General features: G+C 44.1%; 1 protein-coding gene across 1 annotated transcript in view; it reads left to right on the top strand.

The window, feature by feature from the left end:
* Nucleotides 1-1,567: 1,567 nt before the first annotated feature.
* jmy (junction mediating and regulatory protein, p53 cofactor) overlaps nt 1,568-15,759 on the top strand; it is a 144,863-nt gene continuing 130,671 nt past the window's right edge. Inside the window, exon 1 of the mRNA XM_070879750.1 lies at nt 1,568-2,945. Coding sequence (XP_070735851.1) covers nt 2,088-2,945 — 858 coding nt within the window. The 5' untranslated portion in view covers nt 1,568-2,087. The remainder of the gene's footprint in view (nt 2,946-15,759) is intronic.

Raw genomic sequence — 15,759 nt, 5'->3', positions numbered from 1 at the left:
ATAATAACCCCTCTTTGCAAATCCTAGAATTTTTAATATAGCTCAACAGTATATCATTATTGTGTTGTGCTGCGGTCATCACATCCCATATCACTTTTATGCACTTGTCTTTTAGTGCTATATGATCAACCCATCAAGGCCATCATGCTATTTAATTTCCAGTAATTGAACCCCTTTTTAACCTCTGTCCTGCCTCAATGCCACGACAGTATCAATTTAGCTCATGTTGAATTAGAATTTTTTGATTGGTTCAGTCAAGTCTGCATTTACTGTACTAAGTAGAAGTCTAATGCTTAAGTTAATGGTTCTCAGTATGACGAATTTACTCTTACTCCAGAGAGACAAAAAGCTTATAGACGATAGAGAAATACATTTGAAAACATGAAAAAAGGGAAAAAAAAACATGAAGAAAAGGCACCAGTCTTTCAACATACTGTGCCATTGCGTGATACAATACTGGTTCATAACCCCAAATCCCAGTGAAGGCTATGTTTCCTGTGTATCTTGGCCACTCACTTCATGAATACAACGTGTCATATGTTTGGCCCTCGATATCCTGAGATGTATACATTTCAGATCCAGCAAATGAACAAATTGTACACTTCTCATTACTAAAAATAGAATAACTAATCAGAAAATAAGCATTTTTAACAATAGTTTGAAGTCAATGTTTTTTTTTAGGAAAGTGCGAATAGCTCAAGGGTGAAGTCAACAAAAGAAAAACTGATTTTGTGAAAAGCAATCGAAGACTTGATAGCATGCCATTGTGTTTAAATATGTTGTTTAGTGAGCACTTAGATTTCACGCCCTTCTGCATTTACCGTGCAGGTTACTTTAATTTACAGGAAGTTACTTCATAAGACTATAATTGAAGGCTGCAATCGTAGCGAGATTTAACATATCCAACATGACAACGTCTCAATTTTTTCAATGTTTTTGCACAACATCAAATATATGAGACATCTCATATCTGGAGGCGTTCACCAAATAACTGCATTGCGAGAACAAGAGTTAAAAAAAAACAGTTAAGAAACAGAACCGAAGAACATGTTTATTCCACCTGCAAGGAAGACACATGCAGTGATGCTAACTTTCTGACCGGATCATTGCGATCAGCTGATTAGGATAAGAAGAACAAAAATACCATTAATCGCCAGGAATACCTCTCCCAAGTAAAATATAAAAGTTTCCTCTCCAAGTGAGGAGACACTCTTCACCTCCCTCAAAAATATATTTTTTAAACTTTGCAAGTTTAGTTGTATCATAACACTGCAGTTTCTGTTTTCACTACCCGGCATTTTGCAGTGCATTGCGGGATGTGTTTTTTTTTCCTATTGGGTTTTTAAACAGACTTCTGGTCAAGCCTGAACATAAGTCCTTTGTACTGCCACAGCGGCTCACTGCGCATTGGCGGCTGCCACAGGGCGCTTGCTGACGCGACACTGCTGCTATTGTTACCTCGCTCCCTTCCTTCTCATTGGAGCCCCCAAACAAACCACGCCTCCCCTTAGACCGACGTCCCCGCGCAGACCTGCACGAGCTTGCGTCACGAGCGTTTCAGGAGAACAACATTGCGACGAGAACGGTTTGGAACAGCGTTGTGTGAACGTTCGACATCAGACGCCAGGTGCCGGAGACTGCGGACAGGCGAGAGTGGGGGAGGGGGAAAGAGAAGCCAGCCGGCCAGCGCGAGGAGGAATCGGAATCGAACGCTCTGCATTGTCGCAGAACGCTGATGGGGTTCTACGTCGCGAGGAGCCGAGCGCTGCCGCGTCGGCTTGTAAACAGATGCTGACACGTGATGTGAAGAGTCCGCATTGTCTCGGAGATCTTTCTGGAGAACCGAGAGCACTGTCGTATCCAGGCAGCGGAGCGGGAGCACCACAGAGTTGGAACAGCTGGCCAGCGCGGCTCTAGATGGTGGGACGCTTTCAGCTGGGGACAGCAGCAGCTTCAGGGGGAGGAGGAGGACCCGTTGCAACCAAGATGGCTGGTCCAGCTCTGAACTTCTAACGGATGTGGGTGTTCTTGTCTTAGCTCCGGGGTTGTTTATTTTTCCAGCCGTTTTTTTTTGGAGAGAATAGACCATGTCGTTCGCCGTAGAGGACAGCTTGGAGGCGGACTGGGTGGCCGTGCGACCCAACGCCTTCGACGAGAAGGAGAAGCACAAGTTTGTTTTCATCGTGGCTTGGAACGAAGTGGAAGGCAAGTTTGCCATAACGTGTCACAACAGGACGGTGCAGAGGAAGAGAATCGGGGCAAGGGACCAGTGGTCGAGAGGGGAAGAGGGGGCCCAGAAGTCTCCGGAGGTTATGGTCAGGAGCCCGGTTCGAGGGGATACTGAGGTCAGAAGCCCAGCTCGAGGAGGGAGCAGCCTCAAGAGTCCAACTCCAGGGGAGACTGGAGTCAGGGGTCTAACTCAAGGAGAAGCAAGGATCTCTGGGGTTACTTGGGGGCATATCAAAGTGATGGGTCATATTACAAGTGAGACTGCTGTTTCAGACCCAATTCCAGATTCTAGCCATGTTCAAGATTCTGATACGGTGGACGATGGGGACCAGGACCAAGATAAGGATATTGTCATATCAGATGACTGTAGTTGGGCTGGGCTGTTCTCCTTCCAGGATTTGAGATCCATCCATCAGCAATTTTGTGCTGTAAATTCAGAGTTAGAGCCTTGTTTACCAGTGTTTCCTGAAGAGCCATCCGGGATGTGGTCAGTGTTATTTGGAGCCTCTGAAATGATTGACGGAGAGATGGACTTGCTCTGCTTACAGCTTCAAGTTTACCTTGGCCATGCTCTGGATATTTGTGGATGGAAAATCCTCTCTCATCTCCTGTTCACTGAAAACGATAACCCAGATGAGTATTATGAGAGCTTGAGTGAGCTGAGGCAAAAAGGATATGAGGAGGTATTGCAGAGAGCCAAGAAACGATTGCAGGAGGTGAGACTACTTGTTTTTTTTCATGTGACAAAAGTTAACTTAATTTTATTTAATCTCTTATAACCTTAGTCTTACTTTCTGAATGCCATCAAACCTGGCTTAATGGTTGAGTTGATAATGGCCACCGAAATAAGTTAGCAATGATGGATAGCCTTTCCCATTTTTTAATATAAGATGTGTAACTTTCATTTGACGAATCACTAACCCGTATCAGAAGCAATCTAATATGTTTGCTATTGGGCTTTTTTGTTTTTGTTAATATCGATTATTAGTTTCTTGGGTCCAGTTACCAGTATGGAGCTTGCATTTTACAAATTGATTTACTTAACAAGACCTAATTAACAGTGCAGCCTTAATCCTGTTCGTAGAAGCCTATCTTAACCCTAAGTCAGAGCGCTGGTTAGTAGAGCACAGTGTGGACACTTGTGAACCTTTACATGGCTTTGTTTTAGCCTTTTTCTATCTACCATCTGTTGAGTTACATGATGGAAATGTGATCTGCAACCTTGGGAGGTCAAGCACTTCCACAAACATGAACTAAATCATCACAGAATAACCTGAGGCTGGTAGTGACAAGTAAAACCAGCTGTTCATACCACTTGTGAAGTTTACAATGCCTTGGGTTTAATCCTTTTACAGAGGAATCAAAAATCATATGTATGTTCAACCTTATGTCCTGCACTTTGAATTTTAAACCTCTGTAAAAAGACATTCACTGAATTGTTTCACTCTCCCATTATGTTGACTTTATAGTTGTAAGTCCTTTGCGGAATTAGGTTGAAATTTACCTCTGCATATACGGCATAACAGAAGATTTTTTTTAATAATAAATGCCTCTTTTATAATTTAAAAAAAAAAAATCCTGTTTTTGACACTCTTGCTCCCCTACCTCCTGCCTCACAACACACATAATTTCCTAACAAGACAACCAACAGATCTGCTCCTGTTCTCTCTTAGTGGTACCTATGTCTACCCACCAGCAGGTGAATAAATGTGGGTTGGCACATCCACTGATGCATCTTTATATTCACTGTACTCCTTCCATATGGGAAAGTGGCTTACTTTCATTGTCAATCTTTCCCTAACTTGGGAGGAAACACTGTATAGACAATTGCCAGTTAAACCTGCATTCTGCTCCCAGTTGCAGCATTTGGTGCATCGATGACTTGGGTCAGTTACAATTTTTCTGAATTAGATGCATCAAATTCATGTTTTAAAAAAAAAACTCTAAAATTCACATGGATGTATGTTCTCCCTTCTCTTGTGTATAGTGTTATTGTTTTAGCAGAAGTATCATATCTGTATATATGACTTTTTGCTTTTCTAATTTGGATTCGCACTGGAAATGCATATACATTACCGATTTACTGTGTTATCTATTTCCATGGATGCCTGTGTCAATGCGACTTGGAAATAGTCAAATGTGCAGGAACAAGAATCTTAAGCAGTATTTAAAAAAAACCTTTGCATTGATTCTGGTCTTGTTTGGATCCTAGCATGTCAGTGTACAAAATTTGGCAAGGAATGTAAACATATGTTTTATATGCTGGACTTGATGGTATTTTTTTTTTACTCATTCATGGACGTTGCTAACAAGACCAGCATTTATTACCCTTGAGAAGGTGGTGGTGAGCCACCTTCTTGAACCGCTGCAGTCTGTGTGGTGAAGGTACTCCCACAGTGCTGTTCGTAAGGGAGTGCCAGGATTTTGACCTAGCTGCGATGAAAGAATGGCGATATACTTCCAAATCAGCATGGTGTGTGACTTAGAGGGGTTGCTGCTCCCATGCGCCTTCTGCCCTTGTCCTAGGTGGTAGAGGTTGCGGGTTTGGGAGGTGCTGCCGAAGAAGCCTTGGCGAGTTGCTGCAGTGCATCTTGTAGATTGTACACACTGCAGTCATGGTACGTCGGTGATGGAGGGAGTGAATGTTAAAGGTGATAGATGGGGTGCTAATCAAGCGGGTTGCTTTGTCCTGGATGTTGAGCTTGAGTGCTGTTGGAGCTGCATTCATCTAGGCAAGGGGAGAGTATTCCTGACTTGTGCCCTGTAGATGTTGGAAAGGCTTTGGGGAATCAGGAGGTGAGACACTCGCCGCAGAATACCCAGCCTGTAACCTGCTCTTGTTGCCACAGTATTTATGTAGCTGGTCCAGTTAAGTTTCTGGTCAATGGTAACCCCCAGGATGTTGACAGTGTGGGATTTGGTGATGGTAATGTCATTGAATGTCAAGTGGCGGTGGTTAGACTCTTGCTTTTTGGAGATAGTCATTGTCTGGCACTTGTGAGGCACGAATGTTACTTGCCACTTATCAGCCCAAGCCTGAATGTCGTCCAGGTCTTGCTGCATGTGGGCATGTACTGCTCCATTTTCTGAGGAGTTGCAAATGGCACTGAACACTGCAGTCATAAGTAAACATCCCCACTTCTGACCTTATGACAGAGGGAAGGTCATTGATGAAGCAGCTGATGGTTGGGCCTAGGACAATGCTCTGAGGAACTATGTAGCGATGTTCTGGGGCTGTGGTGATTGACCTCCAACCACCACAGCAATCTTCCTTTGTGTTAGGTATGACTCCAGCCAGTGGAGAGTTTTCCCATTGACTTCAATTTTACTGTGATCATTGATGCCACACTTGGTCAAATGCTGCCTTGATGTCAAGGGTACTCACTCTCACCTCGCAACTGGAATTCAGCTCTTTTGTCCATATTTAGACCAAGGCTGTGATAAGGTCCGGAGCTGAGTGATCCTGGTGGAACCCAAACTGAGCATCGGTGAGCAGGTTATTGGTGAGTAAGTGCCACTTGGAAGGTGTCATCAACAGTGCTATCATCACTTTGCTGATGATTGAGAGTAGATTGATGGGGCAGTAAATGGCTGGATTGGATTTGACCTTTTTGTGGACAGATCTACCTGGGCAGTTTTCCACATTGTCGTATAGATGCCGGTGTTGTAGCTATACTGGAACAGCTTGGCTAGAGGCGCGGCTAGTTCTGGAGCACAGCTGTTCAGCACAGCAGCTGGGATGTTGTCGGCACCCATAGCCTTTGCTGTATCCATGTGCACTCAGCCGTTTCTTGATCTCACGAAGTGAATCGAATTGGCTGAAGACTGGCTTCTGAGATGGTGGGGAACTCGGGGGAGGAGGGCGATATGGATCATCCACTCGGCACTTCTGGCTGAAGATGGTTGTGAACACTTCAGCCTTGTCTCTTGCACTCACGTGCTGGGCTCCGCCATCATTGAGGATGGGGATATTCATGGGGCCTCTTCCTGTTCATGACTTGATGTGGCAGAACTACAGAGCTTTAATCTGATCCGTTGGTTGTGGAATTGTGTAGCCTTGTCTATAGCATGCTGTTTCTGTTTTTTAGCATGCATGCAGTCCTGTGTTGCAGCTTCTCCAGGTTGATACCTCATTTTTAGGAATGCCTGATAGTGCTTCTGGCATGCTCTTCTACACTCTCTTCATTGAACCTGGCTTGATGGTAATGGTAGAGTGAGTGAGATACCAGGCCATGAATTTACAAATTGTGGTGAAATACAATTCTGCTGATGGCCCACAGTGCCTCATGGATGCCCAGTTTTGAGCTGTTAGATCTGTTCAAAATCTATCCCATTTAGCACGGTGGTAGTGCCACACCACACGCTGGATGGTGTCCTCAGTGTGATGACAGGATTTCGTCTCCACAGTGTGTGGTGGTCGCTACTACCAATCCTGTCATGGACAGATGCATCTGCGACAGGTAGATTGGTGAGGATGAGGTCAAGTAGGTTTTTTCCCTCGTGCTGTTTCTCTCTCCACCTGTTGCAGGCTCAGTCTGGCAGCTTATGTTCTTCAGGACTCGGCCAGCTCGTTCAGTAGTGCTGCTACCGAGTCACTCTTGTGATGGACATTGAAGTCCCAGAGTACATTTTGTGCCCTTGCTACTCTCCGTGCTTCTTCCAAGCGGTGTTCAGCATGGAGGAGTGCTGATTCATCAGCTGAGGGAGGGTAGTAGGTGGTAATCAGCAGGAGTTTTCCTTGCCCTTGCTTGACCTGAAGCCAGGAGACTTCATAGGGTCCGGAGTCAATATTGAGGGCTCTCAAGGCCAGTCACTCCTGACTGTATATCACTGTGCCACCACCCCTGGTGGGTATGTCCTGCTGGTGGGATGGAGGTTTATGGGATATTGGCTGAAAGGTATGAATCTGTGAGTATAACTATATCAGGCTGTTGCTTGACTCGTCTGTGGGACAGCTCTCCCAATTTTGGCGCAAGTGCCCAGATGTTGGTGAGAAGGACTTTGAAGGGTCGACTTGTGTCCGTAGCTGGTGCCGAGGTCGATGCTAGATGGTCCGTCCGATTTTATTATTATTCTTGTATTCGTAGGGGTTGTGCACAACGAAGTAGCTTGCTCGGCCATTTCAGAAGGCAATGACATTGCAGCGTGTCTGGAATCGCACATAGCCCACTGAGAGTATGTTTCATACTTGATATTCTATGCAAGAGTTCAGAGTTTATAAAATACTGATACTGTACATGGCTATTGCCATCAGAAATGGAAAAAATACGGGAGCATAAAAGCTACCTCTCAGAACAATTTGTTGTCTCTTGTAGTGAACATGTGCAAGAATGTAGAATCTATTGTTAAAAGTTGAGCTTAACCATGAGTAAGACCACTGATAACTAAAATCAGCTTAAGTTCCAGTACATTAAGCTTTTGTCATTCTACTTGATGCTGCACAATTGATTAGAAGCAGACTAGGTTAAATGTAATATGTTCATAAATTCATGATGCCAAGTCATGGGGGCTCAATTTTCCCCAATTATCTACATTGTTGTTTTGGCCTGCACCATTTTTTTTAAAGAGTAAATTAAAATCCCCAAGTTGCCCCAAAGTTTCTGCACTAACGTAGGATTTTTTTAGGCTACGATTTTTTTACCTCATTGGGGGGGGCAACCTGCCACCCCAGCCATTTATGGCCATTTAAGCAAGTTTGGCCAGCTCCGATTTACTCGGGGAGAGAGAGCGCAGAGGAAGGGGTGGTGGATGGGTGGGTGGGTGTACCTCTTGGGCCAGGGTTAGGAGCGGCAACCGGAGGAGGGTGGGGGAAAGGCCCTTCAGCCAGGGCTAGCAGTGGCAATTGGGGGGAGGGGGGCCTTTCGGCCAGGTCTAGCAGTGGCAGCCGGCACTAGGAGGGAAGCCTTTCGGCCAGAGTAAGGAGTGGCACCCGGCATCGGTGGGGAGGGGGCCTTTCGGCCAGGTCTAGCAGTGGCAACCGGCACTGGGAGGGGAGGGAAGTCTTTCGGCCAGGGTTAGGAGTGGCACCCAGCACCGGAAGAGGAGGGAAGTCTTTCGGCCAGGGTTAGGAGCGGCACCGCCCACCGAGAGGGGGTGGGGGCAAGGGGGATAGATTTCTGGCATAATAATTTAATGATGGAATGCTACTGCAATGTGCAAGGTGCTTGTAAAGGTAGCTGTGAGCTGGCCAGAATGAGTATGTTTCACTTTCCAGCCTCAGTCTGCAGTGTGTCCCTCGTTAACCTGGCAACCCGATCTTTTTGACGCAGAACTTAGGCTCCACCCCCAAAGCTGAAGGACAGGCTAGGCGACACTAACATGAACAATTCAAACGGGGAAAGTTGGATGATTTTTTTTTGGCATAGTCGGGTGTATTTCTTCAAGTACGTCAAACGGCTTTGGGGAAAATTGAACCCACAGTTACTTTCTTGCATGTGTTACATTTCATTGCATGAAACCTAATATACAAATACGATGGCAAATGTATAATCTACAATGCCGATGATCAAAGCATGTGGGCAAATAAATGCAAAAGCACTTTTCACATTTTATTTAAACAATAATAGGCCTTTCTTCATTACTTTTACTTAATTATATTCCAAAAATTGATCTTCAGTTTTTACCTGACAAATTTCTGGTTGTAAAATCTTTCCTATTCAGTTTTTACTATTTTTTTTACATTCCAGAAATAACAGACACGCTAATCTGCACAACTTGCTCAAATTTCACACAAATCAAGGAGATGGTAAAAATAATTATGCATAATAAAAGAACCCTAGCAAAACTGAAGTCATTGGAAGTCAAAGGGAAAACCATCCCTCGGATGGAGTCATATCTGACAAAAGGAAGGTGGTTGTCGAAGGCTGATCATGACAGCCCCAGGGTATCACTGCAGGAGTTCCTCGGCGAAATGTCTTTGGTCTAATCAACTTCAGTTGCTTCATTAATGACCTTCCCTTTCTCAATACTTAGTAGTGGGGCTGTTCGCTGATGATTTTTGCATTCATAACTCTTCTAATAATGTAGCAGCTCGTGCCAGCCTACAGCAGGACCTGGATAACATTCAGACTTGGATTGACAAATGGCAAGTAGCATTCACAACACACAAGTAAGTGTTTGGTAAAGACCACATTGAACAAGAGCAGGTCCAGCCACCTCTCCTTGACCTACAGTGGCATCAGGATCGTTGCGACCCCCACAAACAACGTCCTGGGGGTCACTGTTCACCAGAAGCTGAACTAAACCAACCATATGAACACTGGCTATGGGAACAGGACAGAATTGGGTACTCTGACGTGTGACTCACCTCCTGACCAATATTCCCTCTAATTTTTGGGGCACGATTTCTTCCATTGAAAAGTTGGTGAGCAGCCTGCGCGGGACCTCTAGACAGCTGCGCAGCTTAGCGAGAACGTTGCTCCTGACCCTTCAAATTTTTGTCAGGAATGTGATGAAAGATTCACTGCTCACCTGGATGGGTATAGCTTAACAGTCAAGAAGTTCACTAACATTTAGAACAAAACTGCTCACTTGATTAGTGCCCCTGCCGCTGGACTCAATATCCGGATGAAATGTATCCCAGGCTGTTAAGAGAAACAAAGTAGGAAATAGCAGAGGTTCTGACCATCATTTTCCAATCCTCTCTGGCTACAGGTGCGGTGCCAGAGGACTGGAGGACTGCTAATGTTGTACCTTTGTTTAAAAAGGGAGAAAGGGATAGACCGAGTAATCAGCCTAGCCTCAGTGGTGGGAAAATTATTGGAAAAAGTCCTGAGGGACAGGATATATCTTTTGGAAAGACATGGGATTAATCAAGGACAGTCGACATGGATTTGTCAAGGGAAGGTCATGTCTGACTAACTTGATTGCATTTTTCGAGGAGGTAACCAGGAGGGTCGATGAGGGCAGTATATATGATATAGTGTATATGGATTTTAGTAAAGCTTTTGATAAGGTCCCACATGGCAGACTGGTCACAAAATTAAAAGCCCATGGAATCCAGGGCAAAGTGGCAAGTTAGATCCAAAATTGGTTCGGAGGCAGGAAGCAAAGGGTAATGGTTGTGTTTTTGTGACGGGAAGGCTGTATTCAGTGGGGTTCTGCAGGGCACAGTGCTCGGTCCCTCGTTTTTTGTGGTGTATATGTCAATGACTTGGACTTAAATGTTGGGGGTATGATTAAGAAGTTTGCAGATGACACTAAAATAGGCTGTGTGGTTGATAATGAAGAAGGAAGCTGCGGACTGCAGGAAGATCTCAATGAACTGGTCAGGTGAGCAGAACAGTGGCAAACGGAATTCAATCCGGATAAGTGTGAGGTCATCATCATCATAGGTCCCTTGAAAAAAGGACAAGTTCACAGGTGTTTCAATGAAGGACCCGAACTACATCCTGAAGGGTGGAAGATGCTTGTGCGTGAATTTTTTTAACGTGGGGTGGCCGCTGCACACCAGCCACCACGCACACGGGCTTGACAGAGCTAGGTCATGCCTTTGGGGAGGTCTAACAAGGCAAGGGAATGCACATTAAATGGTATGACTGAAAAGTGTATAGGAACAAAGGGACCTTGGAGTGTAGATCCATCGATCCCTGAAAGTAGCAGGCCAGGTAGATAAGGTGGTTAAGAAGGCTTTATTAGTCGAGGCATGGAATACGAGAGCAAGGAGATTATACTTGAACCGTATAAAATACTGGTTAGGCCACAGCTGGAGTACTGTGTGCAGTTCTGGTCACCACATTACAGGAAAGATGTGATTCCCCTGGAAAGGGTGCAGAGAAGATTTATAAGAGTGTTGCCTGGACTGGAGAATTTTGGCTGCAAAAGATTGGAGATGCTGGGTCTTTGGAACAGGGGAGACTTTATTGAGGTGTATAAAAGGGAGCAGCATGCGGCAGTCCGGCCCTGAAATCGGCGCGATCCCAGCCTGCAAGACCATCAGCAAGCTGGGGGCCATTAGAGGGAGCAATGTTTGGCGGCCACTGCAGGGTGCAACACGTGCTGCTGCAGGAGGGCGACGGCTGACTGCAGTGCAGGCAGGTACAGCAGGAGTGACAAGGTTGAGGCGAAGGAGCAGCAAGAGTTCGTAGAGGGATGTGATTGGGGCTCGGAAAAGGCGAGGGCCCAGGAGCAGCACTGGCCAGCCCACATTGCAATATGTGTGCGCACTTGGTCCGTGCAACAGACCAAGACCTAGCTTTGTCAAGCCTGTGTGGTCGCTGGAGTGCAAAGTGGGATTAAGTTGGATAGCTTTTGGTCGGCCGGCACAGACACGATGGACCAAACTGGCCTCCTTCCGTGCTGTAAATTTCTATGATTCTAATATCCACTCCCTCTGCCACTAATGCACTGTGGTTGTAGTATGTATGTATGTATGATCTGAAATATCCACTGCAGCATCACAATGAAATTATTTTGACAGCATTTCCCTCTTCAATGACCTCTACCATCAAGAAGAATTAAGATCAGCTCCATATTCCTCTCCAAGTCACACACCAAACCTGACTTGGATATATATTATCATTCCTTCATCATTGCTGGGTCCCTACCTAACGCTATCATGGGAGGAACATCACCACAAGGACTACAGTAGTTCATAAAGAAGGCCTGCAGTGCCTCCTCAGGACAACTAGGGTGGGCAATAAAATACCCATGTTGCCCACATTCCAAGAACTTAGTAAAAACTTTTGCACACTTTAGTGTATTTTTATTAAGTTTTTGTAATATGGAATCTCAGCTGATTTTTTTAACCTGCATTTTTTTAAAATAAAAAATTGAAAAGCAAAAGCTGAAAATCGAAATGCAATATTTCTAATTTACTCTCATGGTACTGCATTTACACTTGGACACGTTGGACTGAGGCCAGGCTGGCTCACCCTGATACCACTGAGATGCCGACCGTGGACTCTTGTGTTTAATACATCTCAGACCAGCAATGCCTGGCATGAAGGAATTGCATCACAATATTTGGGTACCTTAACGCTTGTAAATGATTGATGGTTAACTGCTGTGTCACATTTGGACATCAATTACACTTTTTAATGTTGTTTTAGCATTGGATTTTCTGCATTATAAATTATGGCGTATCCAAGATTTTTAATACAAACATGGCTTCAGATGAATGTTTACCTATATTTTCTCTGCTTTGCACCTTTAAAAAATGGATACTGGTACCTGTTGATTTGTTCTTGCAAACATGTGGTGGGACCACCATTTCTCCCCTTCTACTTTTTTTCAAATGAGTTACCTCTTGCCCAAATCTTTCCATTGTTTTACTGATTATTCCACTCAACTGTCTTCTTATCGCTTCAGAGAACACAAGCTCCAGTCCTCTTTCAGCACATTGAAGCACTGACCACACTTGATCAGTTCTGCTCCGCTAGGCAGGCCACGTTGTCTGCATGCCAAACACGAGACTCCCAAAGCAAGCGCTCTACTCGGAACTCCTTCACGTCAAACGAGCCAAAGATGGGCAGAGGAAACATTGCAAGGACACCCTCAAAGCCTCTCTAATAAAGTACAACATCCCCACCGACACTTGGGAGTCCCTGGCCAAAGACCGCCCTAAGTGGAGAAAGTGTATCCGGGAGGGTGCTGAGAGCATGCAGAAACCAAGTGCAGGCAGCGGAAAGAGCGTGCGGCAAACCAGTCCCACCCTCCCTTACCCTCAACGACTCTCTGTCCCACCTATGACCGGGATTGTGGCTCTCGTATTGGACTGTTCAGCCACCTAAGGACTCATTTTAAGAGTGGGAGCAAGTCTTCCTCGATTCCGAGGGACTGCCTATGATGAGTGCAGTGACTGAATCACTGTATCCTGGTGTCCTCCATGCTTTTCAAGGGGGCAGTGAAAAGTGGTGGTCTAATTCTTCAAAGGTACAGTTTCTTAATTCCTCGAAGTGTAACAAACAATCCCTTCCTCTTGCATTTGAGGGCTTCACTTTTTGTTCATCATTATCATGTTGACGAACAAAAAGTGAAGCATTTCTGAACCCAAAGGAACTCCCACATCTCTTTTGCTAAAGATGCTTCCAAGAAGTTTGCTTTTCTCTAATGCCAAACACTTGCTATCAACTCTTATGTATCCAAGCACTGAATGCTGTTGCCATATCTGGGAAGATGCTTCTAATGCCTTTCTTTCACTCCGATATTAGAAAAAAAATCGGCAATGCCCCTCTCAACTTTCTACTTTTTTCTTTTTACTCTTTCAATCGTTCTAATCTTTTAACAATATCACTATTGTTAGTGCTCCTCTCAACTTTTATCATGCTGCCTTCAATTTCAAGTTAGAGCATCCAACATGCTCGCCCTCCTACCCACATCTTTACTAGATTGAAGTCCAAATTCATCACATTCTTCCACTCTTACTTCCCTCATGTATTCCTTTCTCCTTCAATCTTAATACATTCAGTAACCACATTGGTGTCACCCAATCACTGCTTCCCGATTTAAAATATCTTTTGAGCCTTGGTGGTCTCCTACTATGGCTTTGACCTTTCATCCTGATTTCTCAATTTTAGAAAAAAAATGATCTGGACTGTTCAACTTTTGGGTTGGTGGGAATTAGATTAAGCTGTGAGAAGACTATATCGGTGGGATGACATTCATCTGAACTGGAGAAGCGTCTCTGTCCTTGCGGAAAGGGCAAATAGTGCAGCGTGGAACAATTTAAATTACTAATACAAAATAATTTTAACTAGTTAGGGGATAGGAGGGGAAAATCCACATTGCAAGTCAAAAGGTGTTAGAAAAAGATCAGCAGGATATATGGAACAGTTACCCAAATAAGAGTTCTGTACACAATGCTCCAGTTGTTCACCTCCTCAGCCACCTCCCACCACGCCGCCTTGGTGAATGGTGAGAGCAGCAAGTTTCTTCTTCCTGTTGCTGGGGAAAATGATCCCTGTCCTGCTCCTGACTACACCTGCAGTAAGTCAAGGGATACATCATTAAATCTAAGTGCTGACCTTGCTCGACCTGTATCCATGTTCACTAACTGTTTCCTTCCAAAGCCTCTTAACTCCTTCAATTTTTGCATTGGCCCTTTAAATAGTCGAGTTGGTATCACACTGGCGGGCATGCATCATGGCCGCTGCTGCAGCTTGGTGACGCAAAACCCAGAAGGAAAAATTTAATTATGCAATCAAGTTAAAATCGGACATTCTGACCCACTAAAACTTTGCGTTACTATCTGGGCCAATATGTTTTCGATCCGTCAAGGGAACAGGCCATACTGGATTTAGTGATGAATAACGTACCACAATTAGTTAACAATCTGGTGAGAACATCTTGCAAATAGTGACATGATATGATTGGATTTGATGTTGAGTATGAGAGGGAGAAGGGAGAGTTACAAACCAAAGTTTTACTATTTCAGTTTGTGAATCATTTTTTTAAATGTTACTTGCAGCTTTACAATTACAATTTATATCACTTTTAACCAGCTTTTGACATGGTAAAAAGAACCATTTTCTTCAGTTGATCGGAATCCAATCTTTACCCTCAATTTTCTTTTTTCACCAGACATCTACTTGCTTCCTCAACTCACTAATGTTTCTTAATTCAATGGTCTTCCTTGGCAGCTCATTCTATAAGCTTATTTCCATTTGGCAGACCATGGAATCCAATACCATCGGCATTTATGGCCCCTTCTGAGAGGAGAAACCATGTCTTGAAGTGGTTCTAATTGACCTTCCCTCCTCAGAGCCACTAGCATCTCCTGTTTATATTGTTTTACAGTTGCTGGAGGCAGGGTACGACTAGTGGCTGTGCTGTAATTTAAGACCAATATATAAACATATAGCTAATGAAATTATTTGCACACTAATTCTTTAAAATAATGACATAGCAGTTTTACAGAATAGCTGCATAATTATATTAATATAAGGTACCACATCAGAGACTTACAGCAAAGGTAATAACACATGGTAATAAGTAGGATGTGGCCACATTAATAGAAAAATAGTTGGAGGGCAGAAAATAAAGGGTAGAGGTAAAGGATGCTTCTTGAACTGAAACATATGGTGATATTCCAAAGGAGTTTAAGTTGGAGCCACTCTGGTTTACTGTATATACATAAACTGGACGTAGGAATTGAGGGAACAGTATTAAAATTTGCTGATGACATCAGATTGGGGTTTATGGCAAACTGCAGAGATGCTAGATCAGCTGAATTACCCAGCAGATTAGAGATCATCATAGGCGGTCCCTCGAATGAGGACGACTTGCTTCCACGAAAGATAGGAGTATGGTAAATGTCACATTGTTTGAGATCATTTATGACATCAGAGGATTTGTCTTTAAAGATAGCCAGTTTAGCACAATAACTTATGGTTTTCAAGAATTTTTGCTTATTTCTGAATCAGCTGCTCCTTCTGACCTTTCTATCAGTGCCATTGAAGTAACTGATATTCTAGCTTGTACAAAAGGTTTCATACATACAAATGTATAGAAGTCAAAACACTGAAGCAGACCATTCGGCTCAGCCAGCCTGTGTCTGTGTTTACCCTCCACGTGAGCAAATAATTCTAATCA

This window comes from Pristiophorus japonicus, chromosome 1 (genome assembly GCF_044704955.1).
Source record: "Pristiophorus japonicus isolate sPriJap1 chromosome 1, sPriJap1.hap1, whole genome shotgun sequence".
Lineage (NCBI taxonomy): Eukaryota > Metazoa > Chordata > Chondrichthyes > Pristiophoridae > Pristiophorus > Pristiophorus japonicus.
The sequence above is the reverse complement of the archived record's forward strand: the minus strand, read 5'-3'. Positions and strand labels throughout refer to the sequence as shown.